Source organism: Mirounga angustirostris, unplaced genomic scaffold (genome assembly GCF_029215605.1).
Source record: "Mirounga angustirostris isolate CCGP_5_RB_7025 unplaced genomic scaffold, mMirAng1.0.hap1 SCAF_1, whole genome shotgun sequence".
Taxonomy (NCBI): domain Eukaryota; kingdom Metazoa; phylum Chordata; class Mammalia; order Carnivora; family Phocidae; genus Mirounga; species Mirounga angustirostris.
This window is the reverse complement of record NW_026991709.1, coordinates 139741121-139761772: the sequence shown is the minus strand read 5'-3', so window position 1 is coordinate 139761772 and position 20652 is coordinate 139741121. Positions and strand designations below refer to the sequence as shown.

At 41.7% G+C, this 20652-nt stretch overlaps 1 protein-coding gene across 1 annotated transcript in view; it reads right to left on the bottom strand.

Moving 5' to 3' along the window:
* Positions 1-17317: 17317 nt before the first annotated feature.
* Positions 17318-20652, bottom strand: part of LRRC3B (leucine rich repeat containing 3B) — an 89097-nt gene continuing 85762 nt past the window's right edge. The window contains exon 2 of the mRNA XM_045903904.3: positions 17318-18768. Within this exon, the coding sequence (XP_045759860.1) occupies positions 17825-18604 (780 nt within the window). The 5' untranslated portion in view covers positions 18605-18768 and the 3' untranslated portion in view covers positions 17318-17824. The remainder of the gene's footprint in view (positions 18769-20652) is intronic.

Below are 20652 nucleotides of genomic sequence, written 5' to 3'. Positions count from 1 at the left end.
TGCTGAGTTAACTGCTCCAAGTTGTGGCAGAAGCATCAAGACTTCTCACGTTCCCCCAGGTGATCCTAACATGCAGCCAAGATCTGGACTTCCTGGACTTTCTCAAGGCCCCCGAGCCCAGGACATTTTGCCTTAGTTCCTCTTCCCTCCCTCCCTCTTCCCCACCTCCATTCCCTGTGGAATTTCTGCAGGTGCTGACAAGGCAGACCTGCCACAGAGACTTTTCTCCCTTTGGAGTAAGGTAAGCACCCGTTCTTTGGGCCTCAGACTCATGGGGCCTGACACAAGGCAGTTTTCCATTCGCTATTTGACTTATTGGTCATCCTATATACCGGACCCAAAGTGATTTCCTCTATTTACTTGTTCACATTGATCCAATCAGTTCTGTAACTGAAAACATAACTGGGATATTAACCACAGAAGGAACTCCTTCCACCTCCTTTCCTTGCTCATAGGTTGGCGCTCTAACTGTGATCTGTGGGAAGAGACATTGGCAGGTTGGAGGAAATCAACCTTCCTGTATTGTCCACTGGGTAGTTGGTCTCAGATGGAAAGCTCTTCTACCTAGTGCTGGCATTGAGGGTGCTATTTCTGCCCACCAGTGGTCAGGAAGGAAGGGAATACCTTCTCCACTCAGTGGATCCCAAAGAGGGCTTAAGTAGTCCTTCACTAAAGGGGTTTGAGGGATAACCCTAAAGGAATAGAGAGCGGAGGTAGGGGGATGGGTGCATGGCAGCCCGCCCTGCACCCAGTTGTTGGTAATGTACATGAATCAGGCAATAAATATCCCGTAAGCCTCTGAAAGGAGGTGCCAATGATGGACCTCCTTGTTACTTGTTTGTTTTTATTTTTTTCCCACTTCCTAAAATTTTTCCCATTAACACTTTTTCATTCAAGTGTCTCCATTGTCCATTTTTTTCTTTTGGGAACTGCCAGATTTACCAAGAATCTGATCAAATCTTAGTCTCCATCTGTCTCTCCTAATGTCCCATACAATTTACAATCCCTGGCATTATTTGATAATGTTCTTTATCCTCTGGTTTTGGTGTCCAAGGCTCCCACAGTGAGGGGTTGAGCTTGGCTCCCAGGCACTCAGGATGAGGGATCAGGGAAGTTGAGAGGGAAAGGATGAGAGAATGTTTTACTCCAAGAAATGGATGGGTCTCTTCAGGAATATCTAAAATCTAAACCCATCACAATACTGCAAAGTTGAATTTCCTTCTTGGATTTTCAAGTTTGGACAACTTGAAAAAAAAAACTGTTTCTCATATTAATTTCATTTTGACTTTCTTTCTTATAAACTAACAACTTGGTCTTATAATGATTGACAAAGCACTCAGTACTTTCCCTGAGTTATATTTTTTAAAAAAATCTCACATTACCATAACAATGAGACTTTCTAAACTCAAATCACAAATCCCTAAACCATGAAAAGGCTCAGTCAATGCCGCACAATGTTAGTCATCCCGGTTTTCTATCTGAAGAAAGGAATTATACACTTCAGATTATTTCGAAATTGTGAGATATTGAGGCAAATTCATCATACATCAACAGGTATTGTCAGTTTGATTTAAAAGTGAAGCCTCTATTTCAAAATAAACTAGGGAACTCTGTGTGTGTGTGTGTGTGTGTGTGTGTGCGCGTGCGCGCCCACATAGGTTAAAAATGGGTACTCAGAAGCTATTTACACCAGCCATAAAACATTTAAAAAATATCAGTAAGTGGCTTGTATCTTTGCTATCTACAATGGAGTTGGGACAATTTCTCAAAATATAAAAATTTATTTCATTCTGAAGGTTAGCAACTCTTTTTAGGTTGCTAATGTGATCTTGTCCATTAATCCAGGCTTCTCAGACTATATTTCAACTTCTGATTCCAATATTTTGACATAGAACCACACCCCCAGAGTAGCAGAGAAAGATTTAGCTTCAAGCCTTTTCCTAAAAGCATGACTCCTGGTATCCTATTTCTATAATGGGATTTTTTTTTTTTTTTGCCAGTTTGAAAGGTACCATTATTTTCTTTTAGTGATCATATTTTATGTCGCATTTCAATTTCTGTGCCTCAAATATTTGTCACCTCAACTTTGCTTTGTCAAGTCTTCATTACACCATGGCCCCCTTTTTATTCTGCACATAATGAAAAGGAATGTCAAGGGAAAACTGACACTTTTCATGAGTTTATCCTGAGGGAGGGCTTCATTTCCATTGTATCAACGATATTTTAGTATCACACTGATTACACTAAATTTCACAGACAAGAACGTGCAAAACTGATAATGTTGCCCTTCAAAAGAGAGCTAAATGGGATAAAATTGCTCTCTCTTTTCACAAGAAATCCTTTGATTTAATTTGCATACTTGGAGAATGACCATTTGTTTTCAAAGCTCACAAGGATTTCCTGCAGGACATCATATGCCTGTGCATCTACATTTTTGCTTGTTACTTCTGAAAATAAGTTGCAAGAAACATGGAAGGTATTCTACAAAGAGAAAGCATAGCCATCTGTTCACCCTGTTCCACTCCCAGCTGACTCCTCATTTTCACCCTCTTCTCTTTTCAGACTCCTCTTATCCCCCCCTTCCCACTTCCTTCACGGAGCCATCACCAACTCTTTCTTCCCACATTGTGTTCCTTCTTGCTCCTTGATTCTGGTTTTTGTCTCCTCAAATACACTGTAGTCTCCTTAAGCTTAGGGACCATATTTTATAATCCTTGCACTCTTACTGTGTGCTAGGTGCATAGTAAATTCATTTTACTTTTGCATTCGTTCATTCAGTCAATAATTCATTCAACCATGTTTGTTGGGAGCCCTCTAAATGTGAAGTGCTATGAAGGCAACAGGGAACAATGCAGTCACTCCATCTTATTTAGTGTAATTGTTGAACGCTCATGGTGAAATGTTTCTTAGGAAGCAGTGGCAGCCAGCAACTGAGGATGTGAGATCTTCATTTCTGGCTTCCTAAGAGCTCTCAGAGGTCTTCTCCGGCACTCAAGCTTCTCCTCACCCACCGGGCTTCCCGGGAAGCTCCTAGGGTGCCGAGACACAACCAACCACTGGGACGCGTCCATGGGTCATCCCATGAGTTCAGAGTGGGGAGAGACACCCCAGAAATTTTGAGAGAATTATACTGACTGTGGATCCTGACTTTTCATTCCTGTTTTCATTTTATGGGCCACACTGAGCAAGAATCATACAGGCCAAAAGCTCCTTGGTTTTTTCTAGCCGTGGTACTCACACCTCTCCCTTGGTCTCAGCGTCCAAATGTCAGCTCTGGGTAGCAGAAGACAGAGGACGGTCACCTCTCTCCTTGGAGGGAAAATAACTTCAAGGGGTTTCTAAGAGGCTGGAGAACAATGTTAAGGTTTATTTTTCTTGAAACTTAGGCCATCATTTACCATTTGTTATTTGCAATGGGTTATGTATTTTGATGGTCTCTTCACCACATTGTATTTTGTATATGTATTTTGATGGTCTCTTCACCACATTGTTGAGAGAGAGATTCCTGCACTCTAGGGATGGCGAAACACAGGACAGCCAACCCTGAAGAGATAAGGTCAACAGCTGCATATTCATTGCATATCTGCACACGCAGGGGAGGAGAACACTGCACACCATGTAGGGTTACACAGGGTTGTGCTTAGGGATGGAATAAAACATCAGGGCTGTGGGAGGCAGGTTTTGAAGTATCAAGAGGGTGAGGTGCCCTTCATTCCCATGGGAGGAAGTGATGGCTTGCTTGAATAATTCTGAGAGCCCGCAGGAAACAGTTGTAGCTCACTATTCAGGTAAGCAAGGACTGTGCCTGGTCCCCATGATAAGAAGTGTTGTTTGTCTAGGTGATATTGCCCATGGGAGTGGAATGGTGGAGAGGGGAAGTAGCACTTAGGCCATTCGTGTCCCTCCCCATTTTACCAGATCTCAAAGCAGCACACAATAGTGAACCTTAACCTAGGTTTTCTATTTAGGTATCTTACCTTGCACTTGACACAATCTATCTCATTTCACTCTCATAATAAGCCCAGGAGATAGTTATTATTATTTCTCACTTTATATTCAAAGTAACCTGAAGTTCATGGTATTTAAGTCACCCCAGGTGATTCCCAGGAAATGGAAAATTCAGGATTCAAAGCTGGTTCTATCTTACTCTATTGCTGTGACCTACGAAGTGGCTCAGCTTGTGAGGGACACTTTGCAAATCATAACAGGCTATACTTCCAATTAACAATGAATTTTGACACCAGGATGTGAATAAGAAAGTGAAACGGAAATTCTTGATTCTCCTGCCACATACTTATCTTCTCAATGAGCTGCAGCTCCACCGATGGGAAGCCCTTGGGTACAGTGAATACCTTAGTTCTTAAGCGAAGTGCTAATTATCTTGCAAAACCTCAACACATTTCATTCCCTATGGATTATGTGTCCTTTGAGTTTCATGAATTGTTCAAGCCAATTTCAGGAAGATACTTTACAATAAAATGTAGACACATGATTTGGCATGGTTCTAATCAATCTTATGTATGGTGATTTTGGGAAATAAGCAAAACATTTTCCCATATTCATGCCTAGAGTCATTTGCTTTTATGAGAGAATCAGACTGACACACAAAGGTGGCATTTTGGTATTGACGAAGGGTTTGCCCAAAGAATTTTTACAAAGGAAGAGTGTGGATTGTTTCTATGCACATCACATATACAGTGCATTTCCTCTTAAAGTGTGCCCTCCAGGCTTAGAAAGCAGTAACCCTGATCTATTTCTCCCCATCAATATTGGGGGTCATTCACTTATAGCAGTAGGAGAATCCTTGGGGGCACTTTTTTGCTCATCTCTTTACCTGTAGGTGTACTCTAAGGTTATTTCTTATGGATTGTAATAGTCAGCTATTGCTGCCATCAAACTGTATACCAAACAAACTAAACATCTCAGTGGCTTAAAAGTGTTATGGACTGAATTGTGTCCCCTCAAAATCCATGTGTTGAGATTCTAGCTCCTCTCCCCTCACTGTGACGGTTTTGGGAAGTAGGGCTTTAGGGAAGTAATTAAGATGAGACAAGGTCATGAGGGAAAGTCCTCATGGATGGGATTGGTGCTGTTATGAGAATCCTGAGTGAATGTGTTTCTTCCTGCTGGGAGGACACAACCAGAAAATGGCCATCTATGAACCAGGAAGTGGGCTTTTACCAGACACCCAATCTGTTGGCACCTTGATCTTGGACTTCCCAGACTCCAGGACTGTGAAAAAGAAATGTTTGTTGTTTAAGCCAACCAGTCTATGGTATTTTTGTTATAGCAGCCCAAACAGACTGAGACAAGGAGGAAAGATTTTAATTTTTCCTGCTCACAGTTCTGAAAGTCAGCAGAGGTGACTCTGCTTCAAGCTACCAGATAATCTGTTTCGGGAAGTTCAAGAAATCCATTTCATGGGTCTATCATGCTCCTTAGCCCCCTGGCTGAGATACACTTTCTCATGACAAGTAGCAGAAGCACAGGAAAGTGAGGGGAAGCACTGGATGCCCCTTTGAGGCCTGGTGTCTGCTACTTCTGTCCAAAAAGAGGTACTGTAAGTCACTTAGCACTAGGTCAGAAGTGATGGGAGCATGGTCCAATCTATTACAGGAGTACTTGTTTTCCTCCTATTGGCTTTGAAATTGTACTTTCTAATTCATATGTATATATATGAAAGGCACTTCAAAATGTCACTTAATTCAGGCAAGGCTAAATCTCTGGGGGGAAAAAAAGGATAAAATCATACAGAATTACTTCATTCCCAAAGCTGCTATTTTTCTTACTTTTGATTTTTGTTTTTTTCAGATGAATCACAAAATTGTGTTTTGGAGACATCTCTCAGGTTTAGGAAAAATAAAAAATCTCATGTTTAAGAAAAATTTACTGCATACTTTCTCAAAGAGAAGAGTGTATGTTATGGCTAAAGCACCCAACCTGTCATAGAGAAGAATGAAATTGGAACATTCACGAATTGGATTCAGCATCTACCCATAATGTGATACATTATAATTTATTGTCTTAAGGAAGACCCTTTACCTCGACTGTAGCTATTAACTCTTTTTTTTAAAAAAAGATTTTATTTATTTATTTATTTATTTGAGGCAGAGAGAGAGAGTGAGAGAGAGAGAGCAAACACAAGCAGGGGGAGGGGCAGAGGGAGAAGGAGAAGTAGGCTCCCTGCTGAGCAGGGAGCCCTATGCAGGGCTTGACCTGAGCCTAAGGCAGATGCTTAACCGACTGAGCTACCCAGGCACCCCTATAGCTATTAACTCTTAAAATGGTTGGTAGCTTCTCTGTACTGGCAAAGTACTGTAATCTAGGTGAAAACCAGACATTCATGTAGCTATTAAATTGCATAGTCTATTACTTATGATGAACAAGAGTTATTAAATCATGGCAGCTTGGCTAAGACATACAAATGATTAACTTTGATGAATCCAATGTCCCTTAATTTGAAGAACTTCCAGCTTCACCTCCCCATGGCAGGGGGTAGCTAACATCCGGCATGACAGCAGTGACGGCTTGGAACGGGATATGTGATGTTAATGCTCAGAGATGCACCTGCAGCAGGACTCCATGTATCAGAAGACTTACCAACTCGGGGACCCTGGTCATTCACTGAAGGTTCTTCTGGTATACATTCTTACTTAGGGAATGAAGCAAATAATGATGCATCATGTTCTCAGGCTTAGATGAAGTAACCCAAGTATTAATTATCATGATGATGAAAACACACAGACCGTGTCCGCCTGGCCCAGAGCAGCATTGTGAAGCTAGCACTTGGCTATGTGGCCACCCGTGTGGGATTGCCTACTCTGCCATCCTTACTGTACTTTGGAGAAGGTGTGACCTCACGTGAGTTCATCATCCCTACGTGCTTCAGTTTACTCATCTGTGCAATGTGAATCATAATAGTGTCTACCTCAGAAGGCTGCTCTGAAGAGTAGCCAAGAAAGTCATGAAAAGTGCCAAGCATGATACTGGCACATAGTGATTGCTCAATATGTTATCAGCCGAAATGTTGTTTTCATTATTTTGTGGAGTCATGTGTTAAATTTCTGCAACACCAAAGGGTCCCAGAGAATATTTTGTTATACTGAGTCTTAAAATCAATATACTTCATCTTATTTTTGACAACTAGACAATAATCCTTTCATAATATAACATTTTTGATTGGCCTTTTGGACTCCATGATGTGACATGTGAGTGGCATGGGAAAGAATATTCCAGTTGTTTCCATCCACCCTTAAAGAACATCTCCTTTTGTGAGCTCAAGGTACAAGCATCTCACAGCCTAATCTCCTGAATGAAAGTGCAGAGATTGCCTGGGCTTCCCAAAAAACAGTTCACCACATATGTGGAGATGTGGGAGGAGCTAGAAGGACAGAGATTCCAGCTGATTACTATTCTCAGGTCAAGGACTAGACAAGATATTTAATAAACTGCATTAATGTGAGCAGAGTCATTTCCCTGCAAGGTGATAAGTGGTTGCATTTTTTTAATTTAAAACCTTCATTAGAAGAGGTCTTCAAATAAAATGAACTTTCTCCTTTTCTGACAACCAAAAGATATGAGATCATTTCATCTGCAATGCGGTTGAAATCAAACCTATTTTTAGCTACATCAGGTTGAGCCTGACAGTGAAACCATGTGTCCTGGCTAGAACAATTAGGTTAGTTTTTTGAAGTTTCATTAAATCCATGTATTTTCATTGAGTCCATTATTTTCATGTATAATCATTAAACATCAGAGATGGAGCACAGCTATAGCCATAACAGCTACCTTGAGGATGGTGAGAATGATGAAGAGGAAGAGGAGGAAGACTAGGAGGAGGAGGAGGGCAGCATCTACAACATACCTGAACTCATCTCCCAAACACCTCTTAAATCCACCTGCTTTCTGGCTCCACTGTCACAATCCCTGCCCAGGCCACTAGCTTTTTCCACCTGACTTTAGTGCAACAAATACCTGGGTTCCTCATCTTTGATCATTGCTTGGTCCCTCTGCAATTCCTCCTGACCACATCTGCCAGAAATGCAAGGCTGATTACACTCTCATACCTGCTTTGAACTCTTCCGAGTCTCATAAGAGGCAGGGGGAGTTTTCAGGAATTCATGATAGAAAAGGCAGGAACCTTGTGGAGTTGGGATTTGGGGGTGGAGGCAAGAGAACTTTCTGGAAAACTGGACAGGACTGGCCAAGAAGAGCTATGTTGGCATTAAGGGGTTTGGCCTGGGCATTACAGAGGGGTAAACAGGGAGCCGTTAAGTGTGTCTGAACAAGTGTATAGGATGTCCCACTTATGTAGAATTTTGTATGTGTATGTAGAGAGAGAGAGGTCCAGAAGAAAGTTCAAAATGTTGAGCCGTTTCTTCTGAGTGGTGAGATTTGGAGGAATTTATATATTTCTTCTTCGTGTCCTTTAAATTACTCTCATTTTCTACATGATTCTGTATTCTCAGGTTTTTAAACATTGATGTTATTTTCATCTTGCAAGCAAAATAAAGCACATCTTGTTTTTTGTTGTTGTTTTTCTTAACCACATCACAAGGCCAATTAAAACCCTGGGTTAATTGGGCCTCTCTACCCCGGTAGGCTTTCACAGTAGCTCAATCTGTGGCACCACGAACTGTGTTCTAATAGGCTTCCCACAGTCGCTGGCTTCGAAGTTTCTTGCCTACAAAAGTCTTTTGAGTCTCTTACTGGCTGAACCACAGTGGCTGCTAGCTAAGGGGAGCAAGCCGACTCTAATTACAGTGTTTTTATTGCTCTTTGAAAGGCGAGAGGCAAGAGACCTCATTTACCATGCTGGTCCGAGTTTTCAGAGCCCCTAATCAGAGAAGCGATCATTGGATTGTAAACTGAGCCCATCTACTGTGAAATTGCTGGAAAGGAATTGATAAAGCTTCCCAGTTTTAAGTCCCTGCTCTTAAGGACAACTACTGCAATGGAGTACTGGAGATTTTTTTGCTCCGAGGAAAATTCCTAAGGAAGCTGGGGCAGGGGATGGAGTAGGAATTGGGCTGAAATTAAATATAGGGCACACTAATAATGATATCATTCTTCCAATTAAGATGTTTTATTACCTATGGCCATTTTTTCCCCTTTAAAATAGTCTTAGTTAGCTGGAAATGAAGCACTATCTGATCATTTATTCATTTTGTCTCTTTTGTTCTCATATATCTACATGAAAGTCCTCATTTCTCAGAGTTGTTATACTTACTTTTTAGTATGGGGCATTTCCAGAGCAAAGAGGTAGATACCTTCCAAAGCAAAAGTGTCTCCAAGAACTAAGGGCAACACAGAAAGATCCAGATATGGGATGGCATTAATTAATTGCATTTTCTAAAATTTTCTTACATTGCTTCATAAGGAAACCTTCCAAAATACTCTCTAGAAATCAAGGGTTAATATAATGTATTAGTCCTCTAAGGCTGCCATAACAAAATACCACAGACTGGGTACCTTAAACAACAGAAATGTATTTTCTCTCAGTTCTAGAAGTCTAAGGTCAAGGTGAAGGCGGGTTTGGGTTTTTCTGAGGCTTCTCCCCTTGGCCTGTGGACAGCCACCTTGTTGCTGTGTCCTCAGATGGCCTTTCCTCTGAACACAAGCATCTCTGGTATCTCTCTGGGTGTCCTAATCTCTTCTTACAAGTACACCAGTCACACCAGATTAGGACCCACCCTAAAGGCCTCATTTTAACTTTATTATTTCTTTAAAGTCCCTACCTCCAAGGATAGTCACCTTGTGAGATACCAGGATTAGGACTTCAACATCTAACTTTTGAGGAGGACTCAATTTAGCCAATAGCATGTGGCATCTGTTGAAAGAGTAAATGGAGAAAGAAAGAAAAAAAAAAAACACCAATAAAGCACTAAAATATTGCTTGTGCTTTTATAATGTCAGCAACAGTGACAATATTATCTGCCAACTTTGAGTAGAGATGAATATGGGATTTTTTTTAATCCCCAAAAACCAAGTGTCCTCTGGAAACAGATCATTGTCCTTCTCCTTATAATTATCCGAGACCTCTCCAAAAGTGTTCATGCCTCATAAATTAGAAGTGGATAGAGCATGAGCTTTGGTGTCAAGAGAACTTCTTGCAAGTCTGAGCTCTTTCACTTATTACCCAGAGACATGTTGGGCAGGTCACTTAGCATTTCTGGGTCTTAGTCCCCACATTTGGAAAATGACACGATCAACTCCTTCTTGCCACAGTGGGTGAGGGGATCGCATCAGCAGAGGCTGCTGGGGGGCTGTGGAATTCTGAGGCTTGAACTTGTGTTTGAGCCTGAATCTCATTGATTAAGACATAGTTTCATAGGAAAGGATGATTGGGTATCAAACATTTTGAGCACATAAAAGCCAGGGGGAACAAATTATTAAAAAAAATCAAAACTTAAGCAGTACCGAATAGGAAATGAGTTGGAAACAATCTCTAAATTTGAGGGCAGTGTAAAAGGCCCCAAGTAAATATAAATGTTTTTCCTGTGTCACTAAATGAAGGGTTTGAAGGGTCTTGAAGAAATACTTAGAATAAAATAGAAGCATGCAAATAATACATTTAAAACAATCAGAATCACCGATTACTTACATGTGACAGCAGATTAAAAGCAAGAGGCAATTAAACTATAGCTGGATGGACCAGGACATCAGATGTGGTTACTAAATTAGAAGTGCAGAGTTTTTTTTTTTCTCTTAATTTTCTGGCATGTGAGGCAAAAAAAACGGAAACTTATATTAAGTGTTCACATGACGCTCATTCTCCATGAGGAGACAGCTGTTTACTTTCGTATGGCAGCAAAGTTTTGCCAAGCACGATGTCTGAGAAGGTATTTCCAGCACAGAATGTCCTCTAGGTCGGAGTTACTACCCTGACTGGTCATTCTAGATCTCTCGGGAAGAGAGGAGCCACCAAAAAATTCAGTGGTCAGAGCCCAACCTTCAAGGATTCCAGTTCAGCAGATCTGAGTTAGGCAGAGGTATTTATATTATTCAAAAGCTGTGTCAATCTGCTGATCATTAGCCAGGTTTGAAAAGCATTGATGTAGGGTATACTCAGGGATCTTAGTTTAGGTACTTCCAGTGAGAAGACAGTGAGACAAGGATTTGAGTGCAAAGTGTTTATTTGGGAGGTGAAAGAAACACAGATAGATAAGACAAGAGAGGAAAGACAGTGAAGGCAGTGTGTCATGAAGCCCGTTAGCACAGTGGGCCACTGGAGCTTCATCCTTCCGGGGAAACAGTAACATGGAGTGGGACACATGCTTCTGAGAGCAAGGGAGCTGGGCATTGATGCACCAAGTGCCCAGTAGTCAGGGGCTGAGGGCTACTCCCAGAGGGTGGTGGCTCCCAGGTATCCTCAACCTTCTGCATGAGTGCTAGCCGGGGTAAACCCTTAGGTAAATGCGTGCAGGAAGTGCCAGTTGAAATTTGGTGGGTGGACATGAAAATGGTAGGGTTGTGGACAAATATGGCCGCCACAAAACCATGGTCACCCACTTCACTCCCCTCCTGGGAGCAACTGTGGAACTGTGGTCCTCATCCCCATGACCCAGAGCTATATTCACATCTGCCCTGCCCAGGATGGTGGTTTACTTTATGTATACATGGAATTTCAGAGCTGGGCACAGAGGGATGGGTGGAAAATGGCAATGAACCACTGCAGTCCCCAAACACCAGCGCTGTGACCTGGCTGAGTGAGCTAAGGCTTGCTTTCTCTTTTGCACCTCCTTTCTCCCCTGTGCAAATTAAGAAAAATGAGTTACCCTGTCTTTCTTCATTTATTATCATGGGACTTAAGACAAGACTTCATAAAACTAAAGGATGAAGCGTAACTAGGCAGTGGGGCCTAGGTGGAACAAAGGACTTTGCAGATAGCTAGACCTGCTCCACTACTGCACGTTAACTGTGGGGACTTGGGTGGGATACATTCTGGGTCTTAGTTTCTTCATCCATAAAATGGGAACAGTGATAATATCTACTTGGCAGGGCTGTTGTCAGAACTAGGGAAGGTAGAAACGGAGCCTGGCACTATGCCAGGTAAATGAAAACTGTTGTTAGGGAAGGGGGACTTATTTGACAAAAGGTTCTTTTATTTGGTAAAAGGTTCTTTATCTGTGACTTACACACAGGGATTCCTCAGTTCCTGTTTTAATGTGAAGATAGAAGGTCTTGTGAATGGTATAGTGCTGAAAATGTCAGTTTAGGTCAGTCCTATTTGTTTCCCCAGAGCCTTCTTCCAGGGAGTGCTCTCCCTGGTTTTTCTCCTCAGTTCTTCATTTCACATTCTCCTCTTGTCACTGCAGCTTGCTCCGCGGAGAGCCAGGGAACTGGCGAGAGAGTCTGTGAGGATGAAAGACTTTGAGAGCAGACCAGCATCTTTCATATATCTTTCTTCCAGAAGGAATGTGGACAAGCCTAGGGAAGCTGGATTTGTGTAAATTAGCCCCATCCCACTCCCTGTAGGCCATTTTATTTTAAAATCTATTCGACAGTCAATGTCATTAGCTCAACAGATGGCTTGTTAATCTTTAGACCAAGAGCCAGATTTTAAATTGCCTTCCATTTTGCAAACTCTTCTCAGAAGAAAAAAGTAAATGAAACATAAAAGAAAGAAAAAAAAGAATTTCAGTCCAACTCCAGGGAGACCCACAATGTATTCATTTCAGGCCTAGCTTTTAAGGTCAGCTTCAGCAAATTTTTGTCAGTTGGATGCTCATATATCTATAGGCAAAGAAAGTAAATGCATTGATTCTTTTTTGAAAATAGTGAGCAAAATGCAGAACATTTGTCAGCCAAAAAAAGAGCATAACTCTCAAACATGATTAACTCAAGCATGATCAGATCAAAACTTGCCATTAGTGACAAGCATGCATGTTTTCTCTGAACTTGGGGACACCCTTGAAAATACATCTAATAATTTCCCTGGAAATCCCAACGCTCGGCCATCTCTAGATGAGATTATGTAAAGATTTTGTTTTCAGTGATCTCACTACCTCTTTTCCTGATGCTTTCAGGACCCAATTCCCCACCATGTTACCCCAATGTACACATGGACACGTGCGCGCACGCACACACACACACACACACACTTCTTAAACAATTCACACCAGCTTCTGGTTCTTTTAATATTAAATAAATCAGAGCCATAAAATAAGGGTGGGTTTTCTTTTACTATCTCCAACCCATGATACGGTTGGACCCTATGTGCATCTTGTGGCCTCAAGATTGTAATTTTTCTGAGTTGGCAGGAAAAAGTGTTAGACCTTAAGGAGTGCCCCCTGCCAGATCCACGTGGCCCACTAATTCATTTGGTGCATCTGGGGCCATCCATACAAATGTGGGCAAATGTGGGATGAAGAATTCAGGTCTTCCTCTTCCCTAAATCCTGATTCACCTATTTGGATTTGGAAAAGGGTTGGGGAGGGCATTTACAAATGTGTGGCCAATGAGTTTGCCTTTGGTCTGCTTTTTCTGGGTCAGACCAGCCAATGTGAAGAATCAGTGACATCACTTTGGGAAGAGAGAAGAAGATCAGACAGAGGCACGGGCTCCCCTCCTGCTGGCAGGGCTGCACTTGACCACTAGGAGTTTATGCGGCTACTCAAGGAAATACATGCTCATCAACCCTCCCTCCCCAGGAAGCTGCCCCAGATCATTTTCTCCATCTCTCCCCAGAGAAGCCAGATCCTGCCTAGTGTTGAGCATGTTATCTGGGGGCTGTTTGTGAAAGGAAAACAGATGATCTCATCCTATCTTGAGGGAGCAAGCAGCTTTTTAGAATCACAGATATTCTTCATGACAACTCTCTGACAATGTAAGAACCTCAAGTGCCTTCTGAATCCTCAGAGAAACTGCTGCTGAGAGCCGGGACATTTTCATGGTATCTATATTCTTACTTTGTTCTGTTTCTTTGAAGACTGGGGGACAGGGCATTGGGAGAGGCAGCTGGTGTCCTGTGAAGGACACTGGATGGGGAATATGGGCACACGCGTGCTAGTGCCCACGGCTGAAGGGTTTCCATTTCAGCGGGTGAGAGCATTTCTAGGACTCTTTCAGACCCGAGATTCTAGGATTTCGCCTATTTCTAGTAACCTGAACATTTCATTAGGCAGAATTTTCCATTCTCTAGCTGTGCCAGATAGAGGAGAGAACTTACTGAATGAATTGGAAGTCTCGAGCCAGTGAGGAAAACCTACCCACATCTCAGACTGCCTTCTGCTTGTTGATGTCAGAACAAGAATTATTGTGGGTAATCATTGAAGGACGTAAAAAAGAACAACGCGTACCTGGCAGAATTGGTCTATCAGTGCGTTGCAACTTGCCAAAGTGTTCTTGAAAGTTACATCTTCCATTACATAACTTTTTATCACTTTCTTAAAAAATGTTCCAGTTGGGCTGGCATGTTTTATGATTTGCCTTGCTTCAGAGATAAGCACATTGTCAATGATTAGACGAAACTTCCCAGGTATTTTTGAACTGAAAAGTTTGAGGTTGGCAGAGGGACACCAAAGGAGGGGGTTGAGCAGAGAAGCTGGTATTTAAAATATTTAAAAGGCAAGATGGTACGTATGTGCCTCAGATAATAAGATGATAGTGAATTTCAAAAACTTTACAGTCCTAAAATAGGTAGCTTTCCATGTATATAAATATGTACAAGCGTTCAGAAACTTAAGGAGCATACTGGGATCGAAACCGAAGGGGGCATTTTGGGGCTTTTTCTGTTCAGCCAGCTGTGGGCCTCAGGAAGCCACTCCTTAGCATCGTGTGCTATCGGTCCAGTAGGTTGGAATATCCTTACAAGCTGATGGGAAGTGTATTTCCTTCCAGTCCTGGTCATGAAGGGGCCTTATAGCCTGTTATTGGTTTGTTTGTTTGTTTGTTTTTTTAAAGAATTAATTTTCTCCTCCAGTGGCTTAACCACTCCAATTCATGGCAACCTAACTTAAAGTTGTTTTTTTTTTGAAACACTCGTACTTACAGCACTGTTAACTGAAAATCTACACACAGAATCCGGGTAGGGGAATGGTTATTAACCTAGGATGCACCTCTTACCTCTACGTATGTACAGAGTTACCAACCCAAAAGTGGAAATTTCACATTGCCACCTCTGAACCAGCAGGTGACTGTCTTACAACACTCTTCAGAGATTTTTTTTTTATAGGTACTTTCACTTGACTAATGTAATTGGCCATTAGGAAAATAAACTCTTATTAGTATGAATATAAAGGTTATTTCAGAAGCAGCTGCCTGAAATGGATTATGTGATTTGTGAACGCTTTCCTAAAAAGAATGTGACTCACACACTCAAATAAACGTAATTGATTTTTTAAAGGGTTATCTTAGCAATGGATGGACTTTCCTATTCTTTAGGGGAATAAAAATTTGCATTCAGTTAGGCATCTGTCTGTGGTAGTACTTACAGAAATATATTAATGTTGTCCTCCAGGGGGCGTTAAATCTTTAGCAAAGCTCCAATTTCTCTGGCAGGCGTTCAAATCCAGTTAGCAAAGCAGACAGTCTGGCTTCTTTCTCACTGGGATACAGAAGTGCTAGGGCCCATATTCTGAATTGCACATCTCAGACTTGCAGACAAGGCCTTACATTTTTTAGTAAAGCTAGGGTGGGTCTGCCAATCTCCTGGCCCTGGGGTATATGCCAATATAGCCTAGACACGTTGCTCTGAACACTCTACTGCAGGTCTTGGATTGGCCGACTCTCATGGTCCATGTCAGTAAACTTTTAAGAGACTATTGATATGGATGGGAACTGCTGTGCTTTCCAAGGGCAGAAATGTGATTCCTGGAGGCCCCAAAGACAACCTGGTGTGGGTTGAAGAAGGCTCTGTTGGTCAAAATTGCAAAGGACCCATCCTTCCTACTTAAGCCCCACAAAGGGCTATTTTTGTTGTTACTTTGTTAACGAGAACATCACTTAGGAAATCTGCAAACCTCTTGGTCTGGGGAACCAGCAACTTCAGCAGTAAAGTGTATGATTGTAAAGCAATACAGTACAGAGATTAAGAGGTTTCTAGGTTCTATAATTGACTGACAGGATTTCAATATCTGCTATGCTTCTTGTAAGGCTAGGATCTTGAATTAATTGCTGAAACTCCTGTGTCTCTGATCCCTCATTCACAAAAGACTATCTCATAGGGTAACTGGAAGGATTAATTAATACAACCCAAAGAAAGTATGTGGTGCATCCTGAGTGCTCCATAAATTCTATTAGTCATTCTTATTTGCAAGAATTGAGATCCTCCTGATATGGCTCCAGCTTTGTCTCTCATTACTCCCCTACATAGACTTCTTCATCCCAAATACCACCCTATACTTTTTACCTCTTTGCTCCCCCTGGTTCATCTATCTTCCTTGCCTTTATCACTATCTGATGAGATCCCGCCCAAGTTCCAAGGGTTATCTGTAATGGCACCTCAAAACCAAACGCCCCCAACAATTCCCTACTCAAGAACTGAACGCGCTTTCTCCTGTCTCTGAACAGTAGCAGAGATGCGATATCTTGATCTACAGGTATATACATTTGTCAAAACTTATGGAACTATACACTTAACATGGCCACACTTTTTTAGCATGTAAATCATACCGCTACAAACCAACCCAGTAGGAGCATTATAAGAAGGTCTCAGCCTTTGGAGAGAGAAAGCCATACTTCAAATTCAAGTTCTAGTACTTTCTACCTGTTAGGCCTTTGAACTCCTTCCACCTGTAGTTTTCTCTAAATGGGGCAGTTGTCACGTTCTCCTTTTGTAGTGAGGGTTGAGAGACATAATAATACAAAATGCCTCGCACACAGTTGCTGCACTACTGTTAGAACTTCTTTTTCAGCATCACTAGTTCTATGTTACTCACATACCCCTGCCCACCAAAAGGTGATCTTAAGGACTGACTGTGTGCTGTCCTTTTCTTTTCCATGTTTCTTTTTTTTTCTTTTTTTTTTTAAAGATTTTATTTATTTTTATTTGAGAGAGAGAGAATGAGAGAGAGGGAGTACATGAGGGGGGAGGGTCAGAGGGAGAAGCAGACTCCCCGCCGAGCAGGGAGCCCGACGCGGGCCTCGATCCCGGGACTCCAGGATCATGACCTGAGCCAAAGGCAGTCGCTTAACCAAATGAGCCACCCAGGTGCCCTTTTTCCATGTTTCTAGTATAGAGCAAAAGTTGTGTGTTTAGCTATTTATATATAAATATATATATATATCCAACTTTTGGATAGCGAACACCTAGCAGCATCCCAACTGAAGCCTCTGCAGGATGCCACACTGTGTATTATCACTCGGGTTTGCTAAGGCTCAGTATTTTAAAGTCTGACGGATACTTTCCTTGGTCAGTAATTCAGCTACGGCTCCCTGGTGTACAGTAGGGCTTAATAACACAACTTTAATTATGATAGTTCTTTAGGTTCATAAGGGTTGTCTATTTCTCTTGAAAGCAATGGAATGGCCATACTGTTTTCTGGACCAATAAGTCACTCTGTTTTCCATGGTTCAAAGTTAAGCTTTTATTTGGTTTTAAATTAAAAAAATAAATTTCGTTATTAAATAGTGAGATGGATCTAAGTTATGTTCAGATAGTAGCTTACTCAGGAATATACCACTGGGGGTACAAGTAAGGGGTGGGTCACCTAAACTAAAATGGTTCGTGATGTCATCATGTTTGTTAAAAGTTCAACAGTGGCATAATTCAAAAGAAACGGAGATACAAAGTTTAAATGTTTACAATGGATGGGAGAAGTAAACCACTTAATCTATTGCAATTGCCAACTAATTTCTTTCTCAGTGCCAGTCTGCTTGGACTCTATACCACAGTGCTAATGTCATCGGGCTCATCTGCTTTCTTCTGCCTGCTCGGCAGGGATTTCAAGTATTCAAGGTGTCTCCGGGCATCCTCCTGATTTTGCCTCACATAATACACCACATAGGAGATCACCATGGTGAACCAGCCAAACATGGTGACCAGCATGGCATAATCAGTAGTCTTTTTAGGGAGGTTACAAAGGTCAGCATCATTGGCAGCATTGAGGAATGGTCTCCCGGCGTGTTCATCCAACACAGAAGTCTTACAGATCACGTTGTGGGCTGTCTCATGGTTAGATGCCATGCTCCTCAGAACTTGCTGTAGAGTACAGTCACAGTGCCAAGGATTGTTGGCAATTCTGGCCCTGGCCTTCAGGTTATTGAAGGCATTTTTGTGCACGCTTTGAATCCGGTTGTCAGACAAGTCCAGAGTCTGCAAAGTTTCAGCTACTCCTTTGAAGGCATGCTCATCGATAAACTCAATGCCATTTTTGGACAAGTTGAGAACTCTCAGTTGATGGAGGTCCTTAAAAATCTCATTGGGGATAGATGTGATCTGATTGGAGTCCAGATACAATAAGACTGTTTCAGGAGGAAGATCTCTAGGTATTTCCTTGAGATTTGCATTGCTACAGGTGACATTTAAACCCCCAGAGGAAGAACAGAGACAGCCCTTGGGACACATACTGGCAGAATGAAAGCACAGTATCATAAGAACAAAACTTTGTAGGAGGAGACACATGGAGAGGGAACGGGTTAACCACAGGTCTACCAGATTCATGCTGGAATGTCAGCATAATCACAAGCCCATTCCTCATTCACTCCAACAAGCAAGCGTGGCAACCGTTCCAGCCCTGTCCACACTGTTGACTTCCTTCTTGCTTGGTTCAAAAGGTTGCAACTAACACACGTGTCTCTTCATTATTCCTGTCCTTACTTGGGTACCTAAAGGAAAGGGAAGCAGATGCAATTAGCTTTTTTGCAGAGGGAGGTACATTGCAATTAAAAGTGCTCTCAGGCGTCTGGCATTCTATGTGGGCGGGAGAGTTCGTTATGTAGTTAATTTTCATCAATAGCACTGGGAGTTATCTGCATAATGGAAGTCTCCTGCTCAAATCCCAGGTGTTGGGCTAAAGGACTGTCAATAAACGACAACATTTCCGAATCATGTTGCCTTGGTTTTAGTTGTGCAGGATTACAGCAAACAGTCCAGATTTCTCTCATCTCTACTGGTTCTCTCACATCCTGAACCCCTTCTAAATTAGACAGCAATAAAATTTAATTAGACCTTCCCCCCTTCTACGGTAACAGATGCATTAGTGCAATTTAGAACTGCTCTTGAGCAGCAATGAGAAATAACACCGATATTTCATGGTTAATGACCATAGATAGCAATAATTGTCATGGCTTTTGAATGGATGTCCAACTGGAATATTTTCTCTAAAGAAACATCTTACTTGAATTAAGAAATGAATAAATGTATTCCAACTTTCACAACAGAATGTTGCTAGGGACTGATAGACCAGGATCTCCAAAAGAGCTGTCTCCCTGTTTTTCTCTGTTTTCTAAACAACCTCTCCTCTCTCCAAAAGATCTTCAAATATGACACACACCTCCAAGACTTTTTATTTTTATCCATTTATTTATTTATTTTTAAGATTTTATTTATTTATTTGAGAGAGAGACAAAGAGCAAGTGGGGAGAGGGGCAGACGGGGAGAGAAAGGGAGAAAATCCCAAGCAGACTCTACACTGAGCATGGAGCCCAACACGGGGCTTGATCACACAACCCTGAGACCATGACCTGAGCCAAAAGGAATAGTCCGACACTTAACTGACTGAGCCACCCAGGCGCCCCTTCAAGACTTTTTAAAATATAAGATAAAATTTAAATATATTAGCCTCTAAGACTTTCCCAATAACTTATTTTATCTTTCATATATATATATATATAAATATTGTTGGAAGGGCCTTCTAAATGGCAAAAATTAAGTGATATATGAAAGGATATAAGCTTACTCAAAAACAGAGATGAGAATATAAGTGAACCCTCAAAACTACTTTTTCATATAGAGAAGACAGGCATCTTCGAGACCAGTTCATGGAGGAAGTGAGTGGATTTTGGAGAGATTATGTGATTCGCCCAAGGTCAAATAGTTTGTAGGTGGAAGAGACAGAACTCAGGCCAAAGGCTTTGTTCTGACTTATTAATCTCCTAACTCTTTCCACTACCCCCCTCCCAACTCTCTCCCAATCTCATCTGCTCTATGAGGACAGTCAGAATCCAGGGAGCATTGCTTGTTGTGATTTCTGATGCCGTTATGTTGCAGCTCAATCCCAAATTGAGTACTCTATGGAGTATGAGGGAGCTCCATGTCTGACTTCAGAGCGTCCTCTTTCAGGATGTGAGAAACAAGGAGAATGTTCCTTCCTCTCACTGCAGTGAGCAACAAATGACTTTCTGCAAACTTATCTTTTCTAAAGATCCCAGATGGATAAATACAGAGGGAAATGACTCCAAATGTTACCAAACTCACAGAAGAGAGGATTAATGTGAGCTGAAAACATAATGAACGGGGTTGTTAATCATGGAAAAAATGAGATTAGCACCAGCAGAATGGAGTGGATGTGCTTTTGGAATCCTGAGTCCCTTAAATGCCAGAGAATGCTAAAGAAGGACCCCTAGGCTTAGGAAGCCATCCATCAAAAGCTCATTTCATTTGAGGTGAGTTTCCCTCCCTTCCATGTTTTCCTTCAACACTGCATTGCATGACATTTGGGAACTCTAGTGATTGCCTAGGTGGGAGAGAGAAAAAATAAACAGGTGTGG